General features: G+C 37.3%; 3 protein-coding genes and 1 pseudogene across 3 annotated transcripts; all 4 read left to right on the forward strand.

Moving 5' to 3' along the window:
* The first annotated feature begins 221 nt into the window (after window positions 1-221).
* LOC141836039 (uncharacterized) lies at window positions 222-6521 on the forward strand. The gene is made up of 13 exons (XM_074723448.1): window positions 222-433; window positions 533-612; window positions 691-1540; window positions 1640-1707; window positions 1795-1865; window positions 2853-2952; window positions 3388-3473; window positions 3878-3960; window positions 4072-4202; window positions 4285-4386; window positions 5215-5508; window positions 5632-5754; window positions 5874-6521. Exons 1-13 carry the CDS (start codon window positions 430-432, stop codon window positions 6261-6263), a joined length of 2382 nt encoding a protein of 793 aa, XP_074579549.1. The 5' UTR covers window positions 222-429; the 3' UTR covers window positions 6264-6521.
* A 1113-nt stretch (window positions 6522-7634) lies between these two features.
* On the forward strand, window positions 7635-12147 carry LOC141836766 (uncharacterized). The gene is made up of 10 exons (XM_074724291.1): window positions 7635-7693; window positions 8476-8704; window positions 8835-8942; window positions 9023-9192; window positions 9869-10002; window positions 10118-10295; window positions 10392-10938; window positions 11083-11195; window positions 11403-11646; window positions 11720-12147. The coding sequence occupies exons 1-10, from the start codon at window positions 7635-7637 to the stop codon at window positions 11933-11935; spliced, it is 1998 nt and encodes a 665-aa protein (XP_074580392.1). The 3' UTR covers window positions 11936-12147.
* Window positions 12148-14903: 2756 nt separating this feature from the next.
* Window positions 14904-17290, forward strand: LOC141836579 (monoterpene synthase 7, chloroplastic-like; annotated as a pseudogene).
* Window positions 17291-22650: 5360 nt separating this feature from the next.
* On the forward strand, window positions 22651-24546 carry LOC141835562 (uncharacterized). The gene is made up of 2 exons (XM_074722959.1): window positions 22651-23249; window positions 23688-24546. Exons 1-2 carry the CDS (start codon window positions 22651-22653, stop codon window positions 24544-24546), a joined length of 1458 nt encoding a protein of 485 aa, XP_074579060.1.
* The last annotated feature ends 193 nt before the right edge of the window (window positions 24547-24739 follow it).

Here is a 24739-nt window from a genome sequence, read left to right on the forward strand (position 1 = left end):
TCATATGAGTTTTTTGTGGGGCACACTCAATATATATGTTATTTAGTTAATGTTGATGTTTAATTTTAGAACATGCATAATTCTATGATTATAAAATTTAAATTTTATTTGACTTTATTAAATATATTATATTGTTGCCCACACTCGATTAATATCCTAGCTCCGCCCCTGCCTTCATTTGCTCTTTTCGTTTCTCTGTTTTTTTTTTCCAGCAGCAATCTTCTGCGCAGCAGCCACCTCTCCCTTTCCTCATCCTTTCCTCTTTCCAGCAACACGACAACAGCAACATCTGCTATTAGGGTTGAGAAGCTAACTTGACACTGGAGTCGGAATCTATCTTTCTCTTATGTGTATAAGTTTATTATTTCTTAGGTTTGTGTGGTCAGTTCTACGTATTGATCTGGGAAGAATAGCGGAAGAAATTCCACAATGGGTATATGATAATCATTGGTCCTTGTTGATTATTTTTCTATATGATTCGTTCACAAAAGCTCCTTTTTTTAATATCGTTTTCTTCTGTTTCACACTGCAGATAAATCTCGGCGTGAGAAGAGGAAAGAAGCCCGATTGTCGAAGCGACAGGGCCGACACATTTCGTGGATGGAGCATCAGGTTATTTATCCTTTTGTTTTCTTTTTTCTATTTGATAATCCCTCTGATATATATGTTCCTTTTTGTGATTGTGTTTAGAGGGGTAAGAAAGATCAGAACAAGAAGAATGCCCTAACAGATTCAAAACAGAATTCGGAACTGGCCAAGATGAAGATTAAGGAAAAGAAGTCGGGCACTTTGAAGAAGCCTGAATTTTTGGTTAAGGGAAAATCGAAGTCTAAGTTCCAGGAGTTCCTTGAATTGGACATGGGAAAGAATGTATTAGCTGGTGAGGAGGATCTGGGGTTGGAGAAGAAACTCGCAAAGAAGCTCAAAGTGAAGGAGGGCAAATTGAGAGGCCCTGATGATGGTATAAACTTTCTATTGGGTGGGAGCTCATCAGAGTTAGATGATGACATTGCTGGAGAAGATGACATCAATGCTGGGAAGATAGAGGAGAGTGAATTGCTAACAAAGAAAAAGCACAAGAAGAACAAGTCATCTAATGCTTCAAAGGAGTCATTCAATCATGAAGTTCATGACACTTATAGTGAGACTCTTGAAAAGGTTGATACCATGAATGCAGATGGGGGTCAGAAGAAGCGTAAGAAGAGGAAGAACTTATCTGATGCGTCAACAGAGCAATTAGATAATGAAATAACTACAACTGAGGGTGGGAGGTGCGAGAAGGTCGATACCATTAATTCAGATGGAGGTCAAAAGAGGCGCAAGACGAAGAGTTTATCTACCACTTCAGAGGAGCATCTGGAGGAGGAATCAACTGAAGGAAAGATTTTGAATTCTGAGAAACTTGATACGTTGTCCACAAAAGAACCTCATACAGTTGAACCTGCTGCAGCTTCAAGTATGAAATACATGCCTCCTCAGGTGCGGGCTCATTTGGGTATTGAGTTTGATGAGCTCCTTGAGGTTCGCCGAAGAGTTAAAAGTATGAACTTTTGTTACTTACTGAAAATCTGGCTGCAGTTCTATGTGAGGTTATGTTTAATAATGACAATAGCTTTGCTTGATATCTTGTTTATTTCAGGACTTCTGAACCAGCTTAACGAATCCAATGTAGAGTCAATTACAAAAGAAGTGGCTACAGTTTATAGAGTACTACTCTACGCCATGAACAATTTTTGTTTCATATTTGTGAACATGTTTATGTTCTCATTTTACTAAAGATCACACTTTTTGCAGTCTCTCACTCGTAGTGATGGCTGTCAAATAGTTTCTCAAGCATTTCTGGAAGCATCTACCAAGAACGAAAGGTTTATCTCCTTTCTTGTTTTGTTGATGCAAGTATAGTCGTATCATGTATTAAGATGTTTGTTAGGTTAGTATGAAACAATTTAACTTCACTGATGTATGTAGGACCTAGAAGGATAGATTTGAACATTGTATTTTATTCTGCAAACCCAGTCCATCTTGGAGTCACGTTCGCAATTTTTCTATTGGTTAGCATTTGCTGTAGAAAATAATGAAAATGACATATATTGGTGCATGAAAATGTTATGTTGTTCTGAATATCAAACTATAAGAATAGTGCCAGTTAATAAACAACCCAAATCAACTTCTATCTTTGTTATTCTCTTAAGGAAACACCTTGGCGCAAACATCTGCATCCTAACATTTAAGTGAATACGAGCAGAGGTCCAATTATGATAACTAAGTTAATATTTAGATATCGATTAATTTTTAATTATGCCGTAGCTCACAAATGGACATTAATGGTCCTCGAATGACTTAGAATGCCCTTTGTTCTTGTTGTTGTAAGATTGCTGCCATCGACAGCAATATGAATGAAGCAACCCTCATCATCGTTCATTAATCTTTGTTGAAATTTTCTTCATATTGAGGGTTGCCATATATGTACATCCTGATTCACTTATAAGATATGGATGCTCTATGTAGATGTGCAAACAGTTTTGACTAAAAAAATTTAGTCTCTTGCATTTAGAGGACAAATTGATTATCTATGGTTGTGGTTATTTTTATTTTTTTCCTTCTTTATTTATTCAATCTATTTTCTCTCTGTTTAGCTGCTTCTGAATTTTATTAACATCCTAAATTGGCATAAGAAGAACATTACTCTTCTTTCTCTGTTTTTTTCCTGGAAAGTTGATTTTTGCTGAAAATCATGCCTCCGGGTTAGAGTTCATCATTATGTTTCTTTTTTCCTTGTATTTTGGATCTTACATCAAATTCTAAAAAACTTTTCAGTAAGGTCCTAATTCTGTTTGCCTGTTCTTTTTCAGCTTTTCTGCTGCTTTTGCAGCCTTTGTTGCTGGCATGGCTTGCATGGTCGGTATCGACTTCAGTGCAAAGCTAATTTCTTCCCTCGCTGAATCATTTGAGGTATGATAAACAATCAGAGCCACTTACTTGATCATTATGATAATTATAAAATGGGAGCAGCAAAGGTTAAGAGAGAAGATCCATAGATTTTATATTGAACATGTTGAATCAGGAGGATTATTTGTCTAAGATAGGGCATATTAAATTAGAATTTACAAGGAATTTAAATGGAACTGATGTTAATGAAGACAGCTTTACACAGGCAATGCTAGTAAAATAAAAAACCAATCAATCAATTACTCAGGACTAAATGCTTGTAGGCAACTGTTCTAGATTACATTGACAAATAATTACACTGACCATTGTGGAATTGTCGTCCTTCTCTATCTTTAGCACCTTGAATAAATTAATTTATCCCTTTTGTCTGATAACTTATGCCATTTCCTTTGTTAGGCTTGTTCAATATTGTACTTAACCATTTCATTTTCATTTTAGGATGAGTATTCAAAGGAGAATGCAATGTTTTTGAAGAATTTTGCCAAGATTCTTTGCAACATGTGCATTTTTGGTGTCTGTTCAAGGTTTGTGGATTGAAATATTGGACAGAAATTGATAAGCATTCATCATTTTTTAATTGCCTTTGCAGATAAGTTTCTTTTGGTGGAAATTTGTTGTGTAATTCCACCTATGTTTTACAATACTTAAGATTTTTACTGGCCGCCGTTAGTTATAAATTGCATTGGTAAATCAAAATTTAAAGAATATTACTTGATACTAATCTAGTTATATATTATTGTTGGCGAGAAGTTTTGTTTTTCTCATTGTTTTTGTTGTTTCTTTTCCATTGTTCGCTTTGTGTTTAATCAACTCCTATTTTGGAGCGTGTCCTACACAGAAAATCCAACTATATCCTGTTGCTTTTATGTGAATTCAAGCAAAATATGTTCTCTGCATTTATAATAAATTCCTCTAATCGAATTCACAGCGATCTCATATACGACCTGCTTTCAGTGCTGAGCAAGCGGTTGACAGAGTTGGATGTGTCCGCCATTGATACAATTCTTGATAGTATGTTCTTTCCTAAGCCATGTTCAAGACTTTTCATTAATTTCCTAACAAGACTCTATATTGGTTCGGCATATTTATATGATGGTATATGCTGATATGATGATTGAGCAGATTGTGGAATGAAGCTCAGGGGTGATGATCCCGTTGCTATGAAGGATTTCATTTTTAATATTCAGAAGAAAGTAATTGAATTTAGATCTCTTTCTGATGACAGTCAAGAGGGGAAACGAAGTATTAGTAGAGTAAATTCTTGTCAATGTGCTCCTTTTACCATCTATATACCATTCTGTACACTATCTTACTTTATTTGTTCTTCATTTGCAGATGGAATTCATGCTCGAGAAGATATGTGATATAAAGAACAACAAGATGAGAGCTAAAGAGGCCCCTGCGTATCATACACGGATTAGAAAATGGTTACAGAAGGTATTGTCCTGTGGCTTCAATTTATTTCATGATTTTTTGTTCAAAGTTTGTGATGGGTCTGTGATCAAACATCCAAACCTTTATCCATGCCAAGAGTTGTCAGGTTATGTCGTTGTGTTTGTCTAAAGTAACAAAAAAGTCAAAGTTTCCAGTTATAATTTAAGTCCTGTCAAAGTAGTCAATGCACAAGCAGTTATTTGTAGGCCTTTTCATGCTTTGCATGTGTTGTGCTAAACTAGGTTTCTAACAATAAAAATGTATAGACATTCAATTGGAGTCGAAGGTGTGAGGGTAGAAAAATCACAACAAAACAATTATAATTAAAGGTGTTTTGAATGGACATTGCCATTGATATAGCAAACATGGAGATCAATGGTGGATTCATGTAGCATGTAGCAGACCCCAAATTGTTGGGTCTGCCTAATTCTTTTGAGTCTATGGTTAAGATAAAGTGGTTAAGTTGCGAGTGAGCTTTTGTACTTTTGCATTGTGGTCGTGTTTTTCTTTCTAGGATTTTAAGATTGTGGTACATTCAACTGTAGTTTACATCAGTCCAGTTCAACTACCAACATGGGAACAGGGTGTTAAGAATATAAACACACCGACTAGTTCAATTCTTAACAGGCTGAATTTTTGGTATAAATGATCATTCAGTCATATTTATCATATTCGAGAGAAGCAGAATATCAGTCATACATAAAGCTTTGCTCTGCGCAATCTTCTTTAGGCTGTGGTCAAACCTAGAGTAGATTATTTCTTCATCTTTGCTTCTGCCCTTCTACTATTGTGGGTAACATTTGCTTAGGCGTTGGGTTAAATATTCTACAGCTAAGAGTAGATGATATACTTCTACGAGGGCTCAAGTGGAGCAAGTTGCTAGATCCTGAAAAGAAAGGCCAATGGTGGATTTCCGGGGATGGTATGTTGAATACTAATGATATCGAGGATGTGGCCACTACAATAAACAAGGAGGTTGTAGATGCACAAAAGCTAATGCAGCTTGCGGCTGCACAGAGAATGAACACGGACATTCGCAGAGCTATCTTTTGCATCATTATGAGCAGCGAAGACTACCTTGATGCTTTTGAAAAGCTTCTGAGGCTTGATCTAACAGGAAAGCAGGTTTGTGGTCTTCTCAGAATCTCATCTATTTGTTTTTCCCAACCTTACAAGTTTCTTAATAGTTACCCAAATAACAGGTTTTCACCTTCATTAAATTTCCTTATTGTCGATTATAATTCTCAGGACAGGGAGATTATGAGGGTCCTTGTTGATTGCTGTTTGCAAGAGAAGGTGTTTAACAAGTACTATACAATCTTAGCTTCCAAGTTATGCAGCTATGACAAAAATAACAAATTCAGCTTGCAGGTGCATATATATTATCATCTCTAAAATTTTATTTTATCTTTTGCTCCATCTTTTTACTTTTTGTTTCTTGCTTCCCCACGGTTTTGTAACTTTCATTTTGTTCTCTTTTGTATCAACAGTACTGCTTGTGGGATCATTTCAAGGAACTCGAATCCATGGAGTTGAACCGCGCATTGAACCTCTCAAGATTTGTTTCCGAGATGTTATGCAACTTCTCCCTATCCCTCTCAGCTTTGAAGGCAGTTGACCTGGCGAGCCCCAGCGAGCTCACTCCCAAGAGGATTATGCATTTCAGAATGCTCTTCGAGTCGGTTTTCAACTACAGCGATGCAGTAGTATGGAACATCTTCACCCGCATCGCGGGCATCTCTGAGTTAGAGATGCTGAGGAACAGCCTCATCTTCTTCATCAAGCAGTATGTGGTTGCGGCAAACAATCAACAAGCTCTTGCTGCCAAGTTCAAGATCGCGAAGAAAGCTCTCAGCAATGCAGCTGGTGTGCTTATGTAGTAGAGCCATTCAACTTCCCATCCTAAACCAGTTTTGTAATACTTGATTTTTGTTGAAGAAGAGGTAGATTATGTGCGATTTTGATGATTCGACTGGCATTTGTGACGCCCAGTGATGCATATTTAGATATTGGATAGGTCATGAAACTAATTCTTATTCCGTGTGATGTTGCTGGAGTGTATCGTGTCACTTTGTAAGTATTGCAATCATGTTAGTGGTTAGAGATTGTGTTACTAATGAGACAAAGAAACGATAAGAATTGGGAACTTTTACAAGACATTTCAATAATTCTCAAAGCTCTCTCATTCTAGAGGATATTATAACGATTTTAAATTGAGATTTTTTTTTAAAAAAAAAGACAATTTCAAGGTGAAATAACTTTTTTTTCTCTTAATTGGTTAATGATATTTTGTCATCATTTTAAATTTATAATTTTGAAGATGAATTTGGTTTAAGTTATCATATATATATATATAATATTAGTTATGTAATTATTAAGTAATTACATAATCCAGATTATAAGATATATAATAATTTATTTATTTGAAGGAATAAAACATCCAATTTAATATTTATTATATTATTCTTGATTCAAATAAATTAAATTAAATTATTTTTTTAAAAATTAAAATAAATTTATATATATATTAAAAAATAATTTATTAAAATAATTTATTAAATTAATAAATATCATTTATTAATTTAATTTTTAAAATTTAACATAAATTTATATATATTTTAATAAAATAATATATTAAAATAATTTATTAAATTAATAAATATAATATTAATTAATTTTATTTTTCAAAATTTAAAATAATTTATTTCTTTTAATTTTATAAAATTTTAAATTAATTAACTCGGTTTAAATTAGATTTCATAATATATTTTAATTAATTAAGTTTTAAAATCGAATGATAATTATATAAAAAAAATTAGTTAACATTTGAAATTATAGAAAATTTTAAACTGTTAAAATAATTATATTCTTGCATTATAATTTATTTGTTGATGATAATATTATATTATTTAAGAATCTATCATAATATTCTAATATGAATCAAATAAAATTTTAAATAATAATTTTAAATAGATAATTAAAATTACCCATGATAATCTTCAGTCAAACTCTCCGTGAGAGTCTTGATAAAAGAGGATGCATAGAGAGTGGGATGAAAATATCCTCGCCGCCGGAAGCTTACTCGTGCGCCTCTGTGGTCGGGAACAGGCGACAGGTGTATTCCATACGCTACGTGGCATGCAGGAGCAATGTCATCGTGGGGAGTATTAATGGTCGCCGTTCCCGTCCTCGCCCTCGACGGGCGCTTCATTTGCCGCTGCGGAGGAGGAAGGGGAGGAGGAGGAGGAGAGATGAGGTCGAGGAAGCATCTGTCAACCATTGCGAACGATCTGCTCGATCGATGCGCGGAGTAACTATCTCTCACCCTTGTTTAGATCTAGTTTGATAGTTTTTGGTGGATTTATCTCTTTACGATCACATTGATCTGCATTTTGCTACGTGGTTATTCGGATGAGAAAGGGGAGTGTGGCTTGGACAATGCTTTTAGGGTATCAGCGATGGCTTCTCTGTACGAGTAGCAATTAGTTGGTTTTGGTAGTGACCTAGAAATGGGGAAGAATCTTGTTGGAAGCTTTATTTGTGTTTTTGAAGCAGTTTGGTAACGAGATGCTTAGTTGCATAGATAATGGAGAATGGTGAGTGCATTTTTGTTGGTTGCTTCCTGTGAAATTTAAATTTTTGAGTGAACCTTCGCATTGTGGCTTGATGAGATTCACAATGAGCAGATGAGGTTAAAAACGGATTTGTAATGAGCCAATGTTGCTCTGTCAGAGTGTTTCATCCTGGAAGAATGTAGCCAACTTCTGAATACACAAAATTCCAGGAAAAAGAACTAAAGTTAATCTTCTCTACAAACGCCAATGTTGAATTTAACAAAACATCGTGAATCACCCAGTCGGTGAACTAAACTCTATGTTAAGTCTAGGCAAGACTCGAGTAGTGACATCTCTCGTGTTCACATCCCAGAAGTCAATTCTTCACCCCATGCTGTAATATGAAGTTCAAGCACACAAATTGTCAAAGATAAATGTAACAATAACTACGAAAGCATGCATTCAAGTTTGCTTCTACTTTGAACATTACCGTACTTCTAAAATAAAGAATTGTTCACTTTGGTCTGAAATCTTTCAGGATATTGAAAACTTCAGTTGAGTCCCTTGTGGAAGATTTTGAACGAGGCTTGAAGTCTGCAGTAGATAACTTCTCAAGGAGATTGGTAGAGTTCTGTTGTTCAAAGGCTATAGCAGTTATTTGTCCTGAGATAGGGCGGAGAATTAGTGATGGATCAATTAGCCGATTCACTTATGATATGATGCTGGCATGGGAGACCCCTAGCTCAACTGATTCGGAATCTTCATTGGTTTGGTCTCATTTCAACTGACATTCTAATAATTCAGTCAGATTTTTTTTTTAAGCTGTACAAAATCAAAAGTGTTGCTTTCTATTAAAATATAGGTCCAACTTATTTTATTCCTTCTTCTCTATTTTAGGAGAGCATTGTGAAGGGAAATCAGGACAAACAGATGCCTTTTGAAGGGAATGATGGACAGATACATGACGATATCCCCTTGTTTTATTCAGACATCATGCCTCTCCTTGCAAGCAGTCTACTACTGTTATATTTCTCTTCTATTGAATAAACTGTGTGTTTAGTTTGGAATTGCTTGTGTTGCAACAGGTTAATGAAGAGCCAAGTATTGGAGAAGATGCATTTGTGTGGTTTTCCTCCCTAATCCCTCTGGCTGCTGATGTTGTCAATGCACACTTCACTTTTGAAACTCTTACTGCACGTACTGCTAATCGACTTCATTTTCCTGCCTATGATAGATTCCTCAAGGAAATGAACAAGTATGCCATTCATCTTATCTCTGCATTTGCTTACTTCTTTGTGAGTAAACTCAGTGGAGCAATTTTGATCGAGTCCCTTGGGATTCGTTTCTGTTAAGAGTATATTCACCTTCTTTGCTGATTTGTATTTCTGGAAAAAACTGACATGTATAGTTAATTGAACCAGATTTCATTTGAGTTTTCATATGTAAAATCAATCATGTCTTTGATGGCTCTTCCTGTTCCTCCTTGTGTTGCTACTCATCTTCTCAGACTCGTTCAGAGATTTGGTGTTAAGCAAGCATCAAAATGTAATTTTTGTCATTAGCATGTTGATTCTCTTTAGATTCCTCCTGAGTTTTGATTCAGAAAATATCGAGAACAATGGCTTGCATCTGATATCTTGTAGTTCATAAACTAAGCTATTCAGCAGCACATGATACTTCTGAGTTAGTGAATAGCAGTGTTCTTTTCCTCTCCTCATAATTTCAAGCTACTTCCCGTCAAAAGAAACAATACAATTCTATTCTTTTTCAAGCTAGAATGGCTTGCTGATGGGCATGATGACAAGGACTGAAGTTTTGCTCACCAATGCTCTGTATCCTGTTTGCTCACATATACCTCCATTCCTTGCATGAACAAACTGATGAGATGTATTAATGATCGGTTAATGTTTATGCTTTTCTTTAATTTTTAGTTCTATCGAGTACTTGGAGAAGCAGGAGACACCAACAGGAGTTGAGTTTTCTGAGAATGAATTCATTCTTCATGTTGAGGGCACTTCATGGACACACAGAGTGGTGAGGCACATCAGAGCAACTAGTTGGCCAGGTAATTTCTTATGGTTTCTCATTAATCTTCTGATCTATTGACACTATTTAAAACGTTATCTCTTAATCTTGATTATATAATTTGTCATTTCTATTCATTTGATATTGTGTGCTAGGAAGACTTACCCTTACCAATCAGGCTCTCTACTTTGAGGCATCCGGAGTAATGTCATATGAAGCTGCTGTAAAAATCGATCTTTCAAGAGCAGATGCTGATCAAGTTAAACCAACCTCAACTGGGCCATGGGGTGCTCCCTTGTTTGACAAAGCAATAGCATATGAGACCTCTGAATTGTAATTCACTCACTAATCTTCATTATGAACATCACCAGCTTGAACGTTATGACATATCTCTAGGACAATCGATGTAATCTTTCCATAACTTTGCAGATCAGAACCATTGGTGATAGAGTTCCCTGAGATGACTAGTTCCACTAGACGTGACCACTGGCTTACTCTAATAAAAGAAATCATCTTGCTCCACCGCTTCATTTTGAAATTTGATATTCAAAACCCTATCCAGGCATGGGAGATCCATGCTAGAAGCATTTTGGGGGTCTTCAGGCTTCATGCAGCTCGGGAATTGCTGAGAATATCATCACCGTCTCCTGCAAACTTTTTGATTTTTTTGCTCTACGAGGAACTACCAAAGGGGGACTATGTTTTGACAGAAATTGCCAATACCATAAAGCAGAAAACTAACTTAAGCCTATGTAGTGCCACTTCCATATTAAAGGGCTTAAACATCTACCACGTTGATTCTTTTTCCATGGAAAGAACTCCCAAAGAAAACACGAACAATCAAACAGATTCTCTAATGTCTCTCGGGCCAACCATCAATCAAGTAAGGGAGGAAGGGAAGGAGGTTAGCATAGCAAAAGCTAGTGTCGAACAGATGAAAGGAGGAGGAATCATGGATAGTCTTCTTGTTCTAGTTGTAAGATTTCTGAACTCTCATTTACTTGAAATTTTTTGTTTCAAATTTGTTTCTTGTAGCAAAACTCTTGCATGACTTGCTCCAAATGCTGGTGTTCTCTTGAACTGGATTGCTATTGATGTTTTTTTCCTGTTCTTTTTTCAGGAGCTTGTGAGTTCAGTCAAAAATGTGCATCCTCGGTTACAATCTGTTCTGTTGTTGGAAAGACCGATGGTCACACTGTTCATACGTGCCATGATTTTAATTGTCATATACAAGTAAGTTGTACCCTGAAATGATACGTTTGTTACCTTTGGTTATATAACATTTTATGCTCAAACTATTTAGTACTCGGGTCTACATTTTTTTTTAAATCACACTATTTTATTTGGGATTAGCTACATTGAATTTATTTCAACTTACAATCAAAGTGTATTCGTCCATTGCTATAATGCTAGGGCAATAATCACTTTTTCATTCAACAGGGAAATGGTTGGATTTGCAATTGCACTGATTGCACTATTAATAGTTGCAGCGATACTTTGGGCCAGAGTGAATGGAATTGGAGAAAGATGCCGAGAGATGGTTGTGAACACCACCTCTGATCAAACAATGATGGAAAGCATCGTTGCGGCGCAGCACAGTCTGAATAACTTGCATGAGCTCGTTAAGAAAACTAATATCACGATTTTGAGAATATTCTCGATAATAATCGGAAAGGCTCCAAAGGTACTGTTTCAAAACACCCAATTCCTCCAGGACTCTCTCTCAACACTTAACAGAGACATTGTCATATCTGCAGCAAGCGAATGATGTGATGTGGGTGATGATTGCAGTAGCAATCCTGTTGGTGGTAATCCCGTTCAAGTATATTGTTATGGGGCTAACTTTATACTTGTTCATAGCTAATTCAAGGATCACGAAGCACATGTTGAACGAACAGGGAAATCGACGACTGAAAGAGTGGTGGGAGTCGATCCCTGTCATTCCGGTTCGAACAGTGAACAGTCGTCCTTGATAGAAGTGGTAAGACTGATTTGCGAAAAGATGAAACGGTAGTCTGTATATGAAACTTACTGCCTCTCATCAGCTTTTCTTCTCACAGTTGAATTTTGCTTCATCATGCTTTTCTGTTCCTTCAATTCTAAGTTCTCTGTAGTGTTTTTTTTTTGTGTGCGTGCTCATGTAATCGTGGCATATGTGCAAGTTACAAGAATCCTTGCATTTTCGGTCACCTCTCAAGTAAAACTTATATAAATCAATAAATCATTATGTAGCTTGTTGTACCCTGTAGAGTGGCTTTTTTTTCTTTTCATAATTTAAAAGAAGACAGTGTTTAATTTGAATCAAATGATGTACTGTAATCATCCTTACACTTATGCCCAAATCCACGCGACAACTCCGACCTCATCGGGTACAGTTAGTGAACTATGAAGGACAAGGCTCCAAAGTAGTGATCATGTAGATTTATTGCAAAATGAAGGAAGAAGATTCAAGGCCAGGACTTGGAAGTTGAAATTGCTGGGAAAATGGTAAGTTCTCATGATCTCTTGATCTATTTACTGCTTTGCTTATCTTCTGCACGCTCAATCATCACTGCAGTAAGAAAATTTAGAGCATTGACTTAACAATGTGCTCAATGATTGAAGTGAAACTGCAGTCATGACCCTGATTTTGATGAATGTTTAGGTATCCAAGTCTGTGGTTTTACAATTTTCTCCTCTTTGTTGATTTTACTCATGGGTAGGGAAGGTGTGAAATTTCCCCTTTGTTATTTTTATATTTTTTTAATGATTTTAATGTAGCTGGGCATAAACTGTGATCACTAGTTCCATGTATGCAGATGTCTTATGCAAATAGTGTTTGTTGTGCTTCCTATACGAAATCCCACTTGTTACTGTTAGATATAACAGATAAATGTAGTGTACTAAATTTTATTAGTTAGGATTTGACGACAACAGCGTAAGCTCTTATTTGGATGAGTACAAGAGGTTTGAGTTCATTAGAGGCTGAGTTTTCGCATGTTTAGTTTGCCTAAAGTGACTGCAGTGAGGTGCCTTATGAGGCTGCTGAGTTTGGTTGAGGGGCGTTGCACTTTGGCCCGAGTTAGGATTGGGTTAGTAAGAGATGGATGAATGTGAACCTGTTGTTTACCAAGGTAGGGATAACTTTTCGAGGGGATACACAAATCACTTGGATCTTGTCTCTCTTTCTCTTCTTCAGGCTACAAAACTGACATTCAATAGATGCTGACTGGTCTAAACTTGCAAAAACTGTTAAAAGTCCCTGACAGTAGAACCATTTAACACTGATCCATCTATTGTCATTGAGTACTAGCGAATGTCCTTGCCCCTAGTTGGTTCTATCTTATTTAGTATGAATGAATTACTGTGAGTACAAAGTTTGATATGTACACGTGTTGACCATCCAGAGCAGCAGGCTAGGCTAATAGGGGATGTTTCTTGTTAAATATTATTATTTTTCTCTTGGTTTATTTCCTTGTAATAAATAAAAGCAATTCTAACCTTTTTCTTCATGGCGATTGTTTATTATTAACCTGACTCATGTTTGCTAGTAACATGTAGAAGAAAATACCATAGACAACTAGTGATCATACTCCAAAACATGTTGGTTTCCTTTTCTTCTATTTATATTTGCTATTTTTGCTAATTGGAAACGATTGGAAAGGAGCCATTTCAGATCCAATGTAATTGATATCATTAAACCTTGATATTTAAATTACTTTGTGTCATTTGACTACTTTTATCTTAGCTTCTCAGGAAACTTGGCTCAGGAGGATTGCCACAATCACCAATCGATCAGTACCTGTGCCTAATATACAATATCCTCACATTGCAAGATTACATTCCGAACAGTCCAAAAGGCGAGGGAGACGGTGATGTTTTAGGCACTATCAAGTAGATATTTGACCCCAATGTTTTCGACACTATCCTCACGGGAAGTTATTGCCCAGGCATACTTGAAGGTAATTTCCCTAGAGATCTCTTTATCTATGATACTTACTATTCAAGAGTTATTGGACTTAACAAACTCAATAATGATAGACAATACGGGATAACTTAAGAATCATATCTAATTTTGTTAAGCTCATTTATTTTTTATTTTTCATACGTCGATCATCATGGAATGAATTTGAATAAACACCTCAAAGTTTGCCTTTTTAAATTGTTTGCTAGAGTTTTAGAATTGCCAAAATATATACCTTTAGTGTTTTCTCTTAAAGTATTATGGGCATTGTTTTTTTAAAAAAAATAAAATTCCCCTAAATTTATTATCTTCATTGTTTTTTATTGTGTTTCCTTACTGTTTGTTTTTCCCCCATATCTAGTTTCATCTTCGGGAATCAAATGCATTAAGAACCGTGGTCAATTTCTAGTCACCATTAGCATAAGGAAGTCAAAGCAATCCATGTGTCGGTTGACCAAGTCGATTCGCATCTGGTTGGTATTGTTATTTTTTTTTATCATCCTTATTTTTTTATATTTTTATTGTCCTTTTTTTAAAAAGGTCGTGTTATTGTTGTTATTAAAAAAATCACTCGTGAATAGTGAGTTTGAAAATATACATATATTTTTGCATCAGTAGGTTTATGTAATAAATCAATATTGCCATGCTTATGGAACATGTTTTATGTAAAAAAATAGGGGGGAAAAACATGAGCGCGGCAACCAACTGAATACAAACTATGATGGGAGATCTATTACTATAACACTATCACTACAAGGCAAAGCAAACAATGATTAACTATGATTAAATCTCTCTACTTGTACTTTTGCGTCTTTAATTGTTCATTTGATCTCTTAAACCGGCATTATTAATTAACTTCGACATGTTAAACAATGAATGTTTTTAATGAGTTTCTGTACCCAACGTGAGGCACAATTGTGCGCTTCTATATATTTGCTGCACTTGTTCTTCTCCTTTCACCAAATTGTTTCTTATTGCAAACAAGTTCGGAAATAGCTAATCATCCAGCAATGTCTATCTACTATACCAGCACTACTGTCTGTGCTCCCATGATATCCGTCCTCCCTCGTCGCCCGATGATCGTTGCTGCTGTCGAACATCGAGCCCTACGGATGTTCCGGCGAACTCTGCAGGTCCGATCATGCAGTGGCACTAGTCATGTAGCTCCCTTGCGGCGGTCGGGGAATTATCATCCAAACATATGGACGGATGAGCATCTGCAATCCCTCACGAGCATCCCCACGGTATGTGAGTGTGGTTGTTGGTCGATCGATCGTCGAAATTTTTATGTGTAACCTTTGTTTTGTTTTCTGCAGGTGCAACGAGAAGAGACACGCGAGAGAATTAACGTACTGAAGGAGCAGACCAGGAATCTGATACGCGAGAAGCAGCAAGTAGCAGAGCAACTTCCAACTGATCGACCACCTGCAACAGCTGGGCGTGGCTTACCACTTCAAAGACGAGATTACAGACGCTTTAAGTCGTCTTCATGCTTCTTTAGACCACGTGAGCTCGCAGCTGAAGGACGATCTCCATGCCACGTCGCTGCTGTTCAGGCTCCTCAGAGCAAAGGGCTTCTCTGTTTCACAAGGTAATTAATTAATCAATGATCACTAATTTATATATATATATATATATCAATCGCTTAATTCACAGTTGTGATCGATCATGTCTGTTGCTGTCTGCAAAATTATATTACTTAGATTTGTTCGAGACATTTAGAGACGAGAAGGGAAACTTCGAAATTCGCTGTGAGAACCGGATCAGAGGGCTTCTGAGTCTGTACGAAGCTTCCTACCTCGAGAAGGAAGGAGAGAGTGTGCTGAAGGAAGCCATGGATTTCGCGACGGAGCAGCTGAAAGGATTCATGGAGGAGGGATCTGCTCATAAGGCTGGCGGTCTCAGAGAACAGGTGGCCCATGCGCTGCAGCTTCCACTGAATTGGCAGTTGGAGAGAGTGCATCACAGGTGGTTCATTGAAGCATGCCGTGACGACGATACCATCGACCCTCTCCTGCTGGAGTTTGCTAAGCTCGACTACAATCTGGTTCAGGACATGTACAACAGTGAAGTCAAAGAGCTCTCCAGGTAAATCAATCGCAACTAATCATACAATTTCGAAGTTTTTATAATATATAACAATTTCAAAGCATAATTAATTAATTACTACTTTTTACACGCAGATGGTGGTCGGGGCTCGGGCTTGTAGAGAAGCTGCCATTTTTCAGAGACAGAATACTTGAAAACTATCTGTGGGCACTTGGCTTCACTTATGAACCAGATAGTTGGAGATGCAGAATGATCGTAACAAAGGCAATCTGCTTGGTCACATTAATTGATGATATTTACGATGTCTATGGAACCTTGGATGAACTCCAGCTCTTCACTGATGCCATCGACAGGTGACAAATTAGCATTCACAATCATCGTCGAGTCATGTTTATTTATATATCCCAACTATCTAAGATCGATCGAGCGAGTTTAATTTGTTGCAGATGGGACTTAACTGCCATGGACAAGCTTCCAGAATACATGAAATTATGTTTCTTTGCAATCTTCAACATGGTGCACGAAGAAGGCTATCGGGCGATGAAGGAGACGGGATTGGACATTGTGCCTCACTTAAAGAAAGCAGTAAATTATATATAAACGCTATTTCAATTTTCTTCTTCTTCTTCTTCTTCTTCTTCTTCTTTTGAGTTATTGAATGAGTTGTTGGTATTAAATTTTCAGTGGGCAGATCAAAGCAAATCATACTTTGAGGAAGCAAAATGGTTCCACCGTGGCCAAACCCCCAAGGTCAAGGAGTACATGGAGAATGGATTGGTATCAATAGCTGGTCCACTCTGTCTGTGTCATGCTTACTGTGCGTCCAAAGACTTAACTGGAGAGGCCTTGAAAAATTTTCCCAGTTATTATGATGAGATCACACGCTCCTCCAGCATACTTTTTCGTCTTTATGACGATATGGGCACTTCCACGGTAAATATATATAAATATAGATAATTATTATATCTAGTCGTCGAAGTAATATATCCATCAAATTCATTGGATTAATATAATCAAACAATTAATATTTACATACGTACAGGATGAGCTAGAAAGAGGCGACGTGGAGAAATGTGTTCAGTGCTACATGCAGGAGAAAGGTGTCTCAGAGGAAGTGGCGAGGAGGGATATGAGCGAATGGATTAGGAAATGTTGGCGAGAATTGAATGGATCTCTTAGTTGGGATTCTCCATTAGAGGAGTACTTCATCAATGTAGAAGTTAACATCCCTCGGACGGCGCAGTTCTTTTATCTGGATGGGGATGGATATGGCAAGGCGTATGGAGAAACTAAGTCTCAAATCATGTCGCTGTTTCTCCAACCTATCCATATTTAGAATGAATGAATAAATATATATATATATATATATATATATATATATATATATATAAAATTAAATAAATGTACCCTCGTAGTCATAGAGCGAGGGATCTATAGTTATATTGTTACTTATGTCGGATCATACCAACTTCAACAAATTTGGCAAACACTTAGCTATTGTTATATTGTTACTAATGTCGACTTCCTGATCATACCAACTTCAACAAGAACAATTTGGCAGGTATGTATATATATATATATATATATATATATAAACACAAAATATAATTGTTGCGATATATACATAGCTCCATAAATCATAGTAGTGATCCTTCTCAAGTTGAATATCATATGCAGAGACAAGAATTGTCGTCCAAGAGAGTCAAAGTTTTGCAATAAAATTATGCTGCCTCAGTTACATGTCGTGGGAAAGACGGACGTCACACTATTAATTCATACTCGTCGTCGTTGGAAGTAAGTTGTACCCTGAAATGATGATGCGTTTGTTACCTTTAGTTATATAATTAATCATTTTTGGATGTTAAAGCTATTTAGTACTCGGGTCTAATATTTTAAGGGGTAGAATGGTATATCCTGAAATAATTAAAAAGGACTTAATTAGTTATAAATTTTAAACTTTATTAGACCTTATGCAAAAACACAAATAAAGGATAAACGTTAATTCTTTTCTCGTGACTTTTTCTTCCTTATTTTTTTCCTTTAAAACCTCTCTAACCCTAAACCCTAATCTTCAAAAAAAAAAAAATGATCTCACCCTCAAACTCTTTACTCCTCAATTTGACAAAGCTTTTGAATCTTTCAACGCGTGCCTAAACTTTGAACAAATTGAGATAAACTTTTCCTCACATGGTGGATTACAGGTCGTTCACCATATTCTCATGTGAGGTATCTCACGGGATGGATTACAGGTCGTCCATCCTATTTTAATATGAGATTGTGGGTTGTTCACATGATCTATGTATGTATGGATATGTATAGATGCATACTTATGATGCAATTTTGTGACAGGTAGATTACAGGTCGTTGACTCTGTTATACAATGAATCTTTTTCAAGTGGATTGCAAATCACTCACTTTAATATTTTTCATATATACGTGATGTGTTCGTATTAGGTGGAAGATAGGATGTTCACCTTTACTTAAACAACATCTTCTGGACGAGTATATTATATGTTGTTCACAAACTCAATAAATCATATTGAGTTGTCAAATAACATAAGAAAATAATGAGAATTTATGATATTAATTAAAACGAAAAATAAAAAATGGATGACATGAAAAACAAAGATAAATGATAAATGATAGGGGTGAGCAGTACCCGCCCGGCCCGCTAAACCCGCCCGCCACCCGCATCCGGAACCCGCCAACCCGCAGGTTTAAAAAAAATTAAAAATAAAAATGGATAGAAAATTGACAAACCCGCTTGTACACGGACGGGTTTCGGGTTTTAATTTTAAAATCCGACTAAACCCGACCCGCCCGCCTATTTATATACAAATAATAAAATATATGTACTCTGATTTCAGAAGCTTCATGGAGGACCAGGAGATGTTGACATCGTCGATGGAGAGCTTCGACTACGTCGAGGGATTCGTGATAATAAACAGAACAGGAATTCTCAACAGCTGGAGATCATCCTTCGACCCACAGGATCCTGTTCGAGCCAGCAAATTTGATTCAGGTGGCAGGGTTTTGTTTTGCCTGGAGATGGCCAAGAACTTCAACCTCGAGGAAGTTGAATCCAAGAACAACAACGTAAAGGCCATACTTACACTCAAACTTAAAAACTACTAGATTATTAACCATTTTGTAAGGGTGGTTTGATTGCAGCAAGTCAAGCAGCTCTTGTCTAAGTTGAGGTACATTCCGTCCACGCTCTTCCAATGGAGGAAGTTTGATTGCAGCAAGTTCGATAACCCGCCAATCCGCCCGCCAATCCGCCCGCCCGCCGGCACCCGCCACCCGCCGAATTTGATGCGAAAAAAAAATCGAGTTGGGTTTAAATTTTATTAACCCACCAATGGTGGGTCGGGTGGGAAAATCGCACGAACCCGTCCGACCCGCCCGCTTGCTCAGCCCTAATAAATGATGTTATTGCTCTTTAATACTATTTTTCATCCACGTCTTTTGTCTCTCCGCTTTATATTTTGTGCTCACTTTTTTCTTCCCTTTGACTTCTAGATTCACAGACTTGAGGTACTTTTCAAGATTTTATCAATAAAGTTGGACAATTATTCAAAGATACTCAGTAATAATTATGGAGATGGTTTATACAGAGTTCATTAAGCTTGTTTTATTTGTATAGTTGGTTACTTATACATTTTATTATTTTGACATTGTTCATTTCATTATCTACAAGCGAGGTCAGTTGTCAGTCATGTCATGGTATGGTTAAGTCAGATTTTGAGATCGAATATTCTCTACTGTTAGATAACAGATATTTTAGGATTAAAATTAACTAAATTTAAGACTGAGTTTTAATTGGACAGAATTAAGTGGGTTGAAGTCCAAATTAGTCTAAGTCCATTTAAGATAATAAATCGAATCTTGAATTAGGTTTAAATTATGACAAAATAAAGGGATGAGAAGATTCATCTCGTAAAGACAAATTAAACAAAACTTATTTGGAAGGATTCACCTCGTAACAATAAATTTGTTGTTTTTTTCTTTTCTCTGTTCCGCACTACCCGTCGCAAAGCAAGCATCAAAATGTAATTTTTGTCATTAGCGTGTTAATTCTCTTTAGATTCCTCCTGAATTTTGATTCAGAAAATATCGAGAACAATGGCTTTTGCATCTGATATCTTGTAGTTCATAAACTAAGCTATTCAGCAGCACATGATACTTCTGAGTTAGTGAATAGCAGTGCTCTTTTCCTCTCCTCATAATTTCAAGCTACTTCCCGTCAAAAGAAACAATACAATTCTATTCTTTTTCAAGCTAGAATGGCTTGCTGATGGGCACGATGACAAGGACTGAAGTTTTGCTCACCAATGCTCTGTGTCATGTTTGCTCACATATACCTCCATTCCTTGCATGAACAAACTGATGAGATGTATTAATGATCGGTTAATGTTTATGCTTTTCTTTAATTTTTAGTTCTATCGAGTACTTGGAGAAGCAGGAGACACCAACAGGAGTTGAGTTTTCTGAGAATGAATACATTGTTCATGTTGAGGGCACTTCATGGACACACACAGTGGTGAGGCACATCAGAGCAACTAGTTGGCCAGGTAATTTCTTATGGTTTCTCATTAATCTTCTGATCAATTGACACTATTTAAAACGTTATCTCTTAATCTTGATTATATAATTTGTCATTTCTATTCATTTGATACTGTGTGCTAGGAAGACTTACCCTTACCAATCAGGCTCTCTACTTTGAGGCATCCAGAGTAATGTCATATGAAGCTGCCGTAAAAATCGATCTTTCAAGAGCAGATGCTGATCAAATTAAACCAACCTCAACTGGGCCATGGGGTGCTCCCTTGTTTGACAAAGCCATAGCATACGAGACCTCTGAATTGTAATTCACTCACTAATCTTCATTATGAACATCAACAGCTTCATGTTATGACATATCTCTAGGACAGTCGATGTAATCTTTCTATAACTTTACAGATCAGAACCATTGGTGATAGAGTTCCCTGAGATGACTAGTTCCACTAGACGTGACCACTAGCTTACTCTAATAAAAGAAGTCATCTTGCTCCACCGCTTCATATTGAAATTTGACATTCAAAACCCTATACAAGCCTGGGAGATCTCTTTAATAATATTTTTATGTACTTCTTTCGTATCTTCATTTTGCATTTTGTACTCTCTTTTTTTCTTTGACCTCTAAATTCGCAGATTTAAGGCAATTTTAGAGATTTGATCAATAAAGTTGGAGATTGTTTCAGATTTACTCCGTAATAGTTATAGAGACGATTTCTATAGAGTTCAGTAAGTTTATTTCATTTGCATATATAGTAACTACTTATCTATTTTGTTATTTCGATATTGATCATTTCATTTTCTATACGAGGGCAGTTGTCAATCATGTCATGGTATGGTAGAGTCAGGTTTTGGGATCGAATATTATCTGCATCAATGAATAAAGTATTGTATTATATTCGTACAATCTGTGTATCTTTATTGGATATTATTTATAATTTTAATATAAAAATAAATATTGGTAAGAAAGTTAACTTTTATACAGGGATGGAAGTTTCTAAATCGTGATATTGTATCAGCCGCATATATGTCTATATAATTAATTAATACTGCATGCTGATGTTTTCAAATACAAAACGTTCTACGTGTATATATATATATACCCACACACGAAACACGCGTTCTGTGTATATAAGACAAAGAGAGTTGCTTTTCCCACCCCCTTTGACACCGCTCCTGGGAAACAGACGTCCGTCGTGACCTCTAAGCACCGCCGGAGGGGACGAATCTGTTTTATGGAAACTGCGTTGAACGCAGGCCTCGACATCATCCTCTCGGTGACTTGGCCGACTCGGCTCTCGGTGTCTCGACCAACTTGGCTCTCGGCGACTTGGCCGTCTCGGCACTCGACATCTCGCCCGATTCGACACTCGGCGACTCAACCATTCGGTTGATTTAGCACCGGTAATTGGGACACACCAACCCCTGTTGGCAGCTTGAAATTATCAGTTCAAGTCATCTCTACAGATAAGTTGAATTGTATTGTAATTCAATAAAATATAAATCTCTCCGGCAAAGATTGTCCAACAATCTTAAAACAGATTCGGTTCTGTTGAGATGGCCACAGACAACGTTGAGGTGCAATAGACTCAACCTGTGACGGCCCCCTCCGCCCCGATTGGTAATGTTCCAATCGCTCATGGGGAAAGACCAGAGAAGTTCACTGGGTTGAACTTCAAGCGTTGGTAGCAGAAGATGCTCTTCTATCTGACCACGCTAAATCTGGCTCGATTCTTGACTGAGGAACCTCCCAAGCATGTTGAGGATGCAACTGTAGTGGAAGCTTGGAATCATTCTGAGTTTCTATGCAGAAACTACATCCTCAATGGCCTTGCCGACTCTCTATATGCTGTGTATAGCATGAAGAGAACGGCTAAGGAGCTGTGGGAGTCGCTGGACAAGAAGTATAAGACGGAGGATGCAGGGGCTAAGAAATTCATTGTGGGCTGATTCCTGGACTACAAGATGGTTGACTCCAAAACGGTAATCAGCCAAGTCCAGGAGCTTCAGGTGATCCTGCATGAGATCCACTCGGAAGGCATGATGCTCAGTGAGACCTTCCAAGTGGCAGCGATCATAGAGAAACTCCCTCCCGGCTGGAAGGACTTCAAGAATTACCTGAAGCATAAACGAAAGGAGATGAATGTGGAGGACCTTATTGTCCGACTCCGAATCGAGGAAGACAATAAGAGTTCTGAGAGAAAGATGTTCTCTCAGGCTACTATAAAAGCCAACGTGGTCGAGCACGGTCAAAGCTCGAAATGGAAAAATTCTAAATCTTTCAAAATTGGACCCAAAGGAGGCGTATCCAAAAAGAAGTTCTCTGGGAAATGCTTCAACTGTGACCGAGTCGGTCATAAATCTTCGGAGTGCAGAAAACCGAAGAAGAAGCAAGAGGCCAACCTGAACGAGGGACTAGAGGTGGACGACCTATGTGCTGTAATCACTGAGCTGAACTTGGTATGTTCGAACTCTCGACAATGGTGGATGGACACTGGTGCTACCAGACATGTCTGCTGCAACAAAGAGCTGCTCCACAATTTTGAAGAAATCAAAGGGGAGAAGCTGTACATGGGGAACTCAGCAACCTCGGACGTTATGGGCCAAGGAAAAGTGGTGCTGAAGATGACCTCGGGCAAGGAGCTCACTCTGAACAATGTACTATATGTTCCAGAGGTTCGGAAGAATCTGGTCTCCGGATCACTTTTAAGCAAGCATGGTTTTCGCATTGTATGTGAGTCGGATAGAGTTGTTCTATCCAAGAATGGAGTGTTTGTAGGAAAGGGCTATGTAACTGATGGGCTGTTGAAGCTCAGTGTAATGGCTATTCGGCCAAAAATTAATAAGAATGAAAGCTCTTCCACCTATATGCTTGAGTCTTCATGTTTGTGGCATGGTAGACTAGGACATGTTAACTACGATGTACTGCACAGATTAATTAACATGCAAAGCATACCTACATTCCACCTTGACCCGAAACACAAATGTGAGATTTATGTTGAAGCAAAAATGATAAGGTCATCCTTTCAACATGTTGAAAGAAGCAGTGAACTACTCGACCTAATCCACACCGATGTATGCGACCTTAAAGGTACGCCAACACGTGGTGGGAATAAATACTTCATCACTTTTGTAGATGATAACACAAAGTATTGCTATGTGTATCTTCTCAAAAGTAAAGATGAAGCTATAGAGAAATTTATCCTCTATAAGAATGAGGTTGAAAACCAACTTAATAAGAAGATTAAGGTGGTTCGAAGTGATCGAGGTGGTGAATATGTATCACCATTCGCTGAGTTGTGTGCTGAACATGGAATCAGACACGAAACAACAGCTCCTTATACTCCTCAGCAAAACGGTGTTGCTGAGAGAAAGAATCGTACTCTGAAAGAGATGATGAATGCTCTTCTATTAAGCTCTGGATTACCAGAGTACATGTGGGGGGAAGCTGTGTTAACAGTTAACTACCTTTTAAATAAGGTTCCCCGAAAGAAAATTGAGAAGAGCCCTTATGAGTTATGGAAAGGAAGACAACCATCCTATAAATATTTACGAGTGTGGGGGTGTCTTGCCAAAGTAATGGTGCCTGATCCGAAGAGAATCAAGATAGGACCAAAAACTGTGGATTGCATATTTATAGGATATGCACATAACAGTTGTGCCTATCGATTTCTTGTGTATCTCCTTCTTGTGTATGAATCTCAAGTACCGGAGATACACAAGAACTCGATTATTGAATCAAGAAATGCTTCATTCTTTGAGCATGTGTTTCCTTATAAGACACGAGAGGAAGAAAGTTCCTCAAAACGGATATATGAATCACAAGAGGAAGAAGAAGTAGATAAACCAATTGAGGTTGAGCCTAGACGGAGTAAACGAGCTCGGGTAGAAAAATCCTTCAGAACGGATTTTATCACTTTCATGTTAGAAAGTGATCCCCAAACTTACTCAGAAGCAGTGAACTCTTCTGAGGGTCCTCAATGGAAAGAGACAATTGCATCTGAGATTAATTCTATCTTGCAAAATCATACTTGAGAACTTGTGGATCTTCCCCCGGGGAGTAAACCACTAGGTTGCAAGTGGATTTTCAAGAATAAAATAAAATCAGATGGCACAATTGATAAGTATAAGGCTCGATTGGTAATTAAAGGTTACCGACAACGTGAATGCCTTGATTACTTTGATACATATTCTCCGGTGTCGAGAATAACTTCCATCAGAGTATTGT

The sequence above is a fragment of the Curcuma longa genome, chromosome 10, assembly GCF_044706935.1.
Source record: "Curcuma longa cultivar G26 ecotype Majalengka, Jawa Barat chromosome 10, ITB_CL_G26_1.1, whole genome shotgun sequence".
NCBI classification, from domain to species: domain Eukaryota; kingdom Viridiplantae; phylum Streptophyta; class Magnoliopsida; order Zingiberales; family Zingiberaceae; genus Curcuma; species Curcuma longa.

Bases quoted from the DNA above. Each gene is read 5' to 3' on its own strand.
- LOC141836039 (XM_074723448.1), top strand. The intron at 1,866-2,852 runs GTTTATCTCCTT...GTTCTTTTTCAG, and splicing joins GCATCTACCAAGAACGAAAG to CTTTTCTGCTGCTTTTGCAG. The intron at 5,509-5,631 runs GTTTGTGGTCTT...TATAATTCTCAG, and splicing joins TTGATCTAACAGGAAAGCAG to GACAGGGAGATTATGAGGGT.
- LOC141836766 (XM_074724291.1), top strand. From the start codon at position 7,635: ATGAGGTCGAGGAAGCATCTGTCAACCATTGCGAACGATCTGCTCGAT. The intron at 10,296-10,391 runs GTAATTCACTCA...ATAACTTTGCAG, and splicing joins GCATATGAGACCTCTGAATT to ATCAGAACCATTGGTGATAG. The intron at 11,196-11,402 runs GTAAGTTGTACC...TTCATTCAACAG, and splicing joins ATTTTAATTGTCATATACAA to GGAAATGGTTGGATTTGCAA.
- LOC141835562 (XM_074722959.1), top strand. From the start codon at position 22,651: ATGAATGTGGAGGACCTTATTGTCCGACTCCGAATCGAGGAAGACAAT. The intron at 23,250-23,687 runs GTCGGATAGAGT...TCTTCTCAAAAG, and splicing joins GGTTTTCGCATTGTATGTGA to TAAAGATGAAGCTATAGAGA.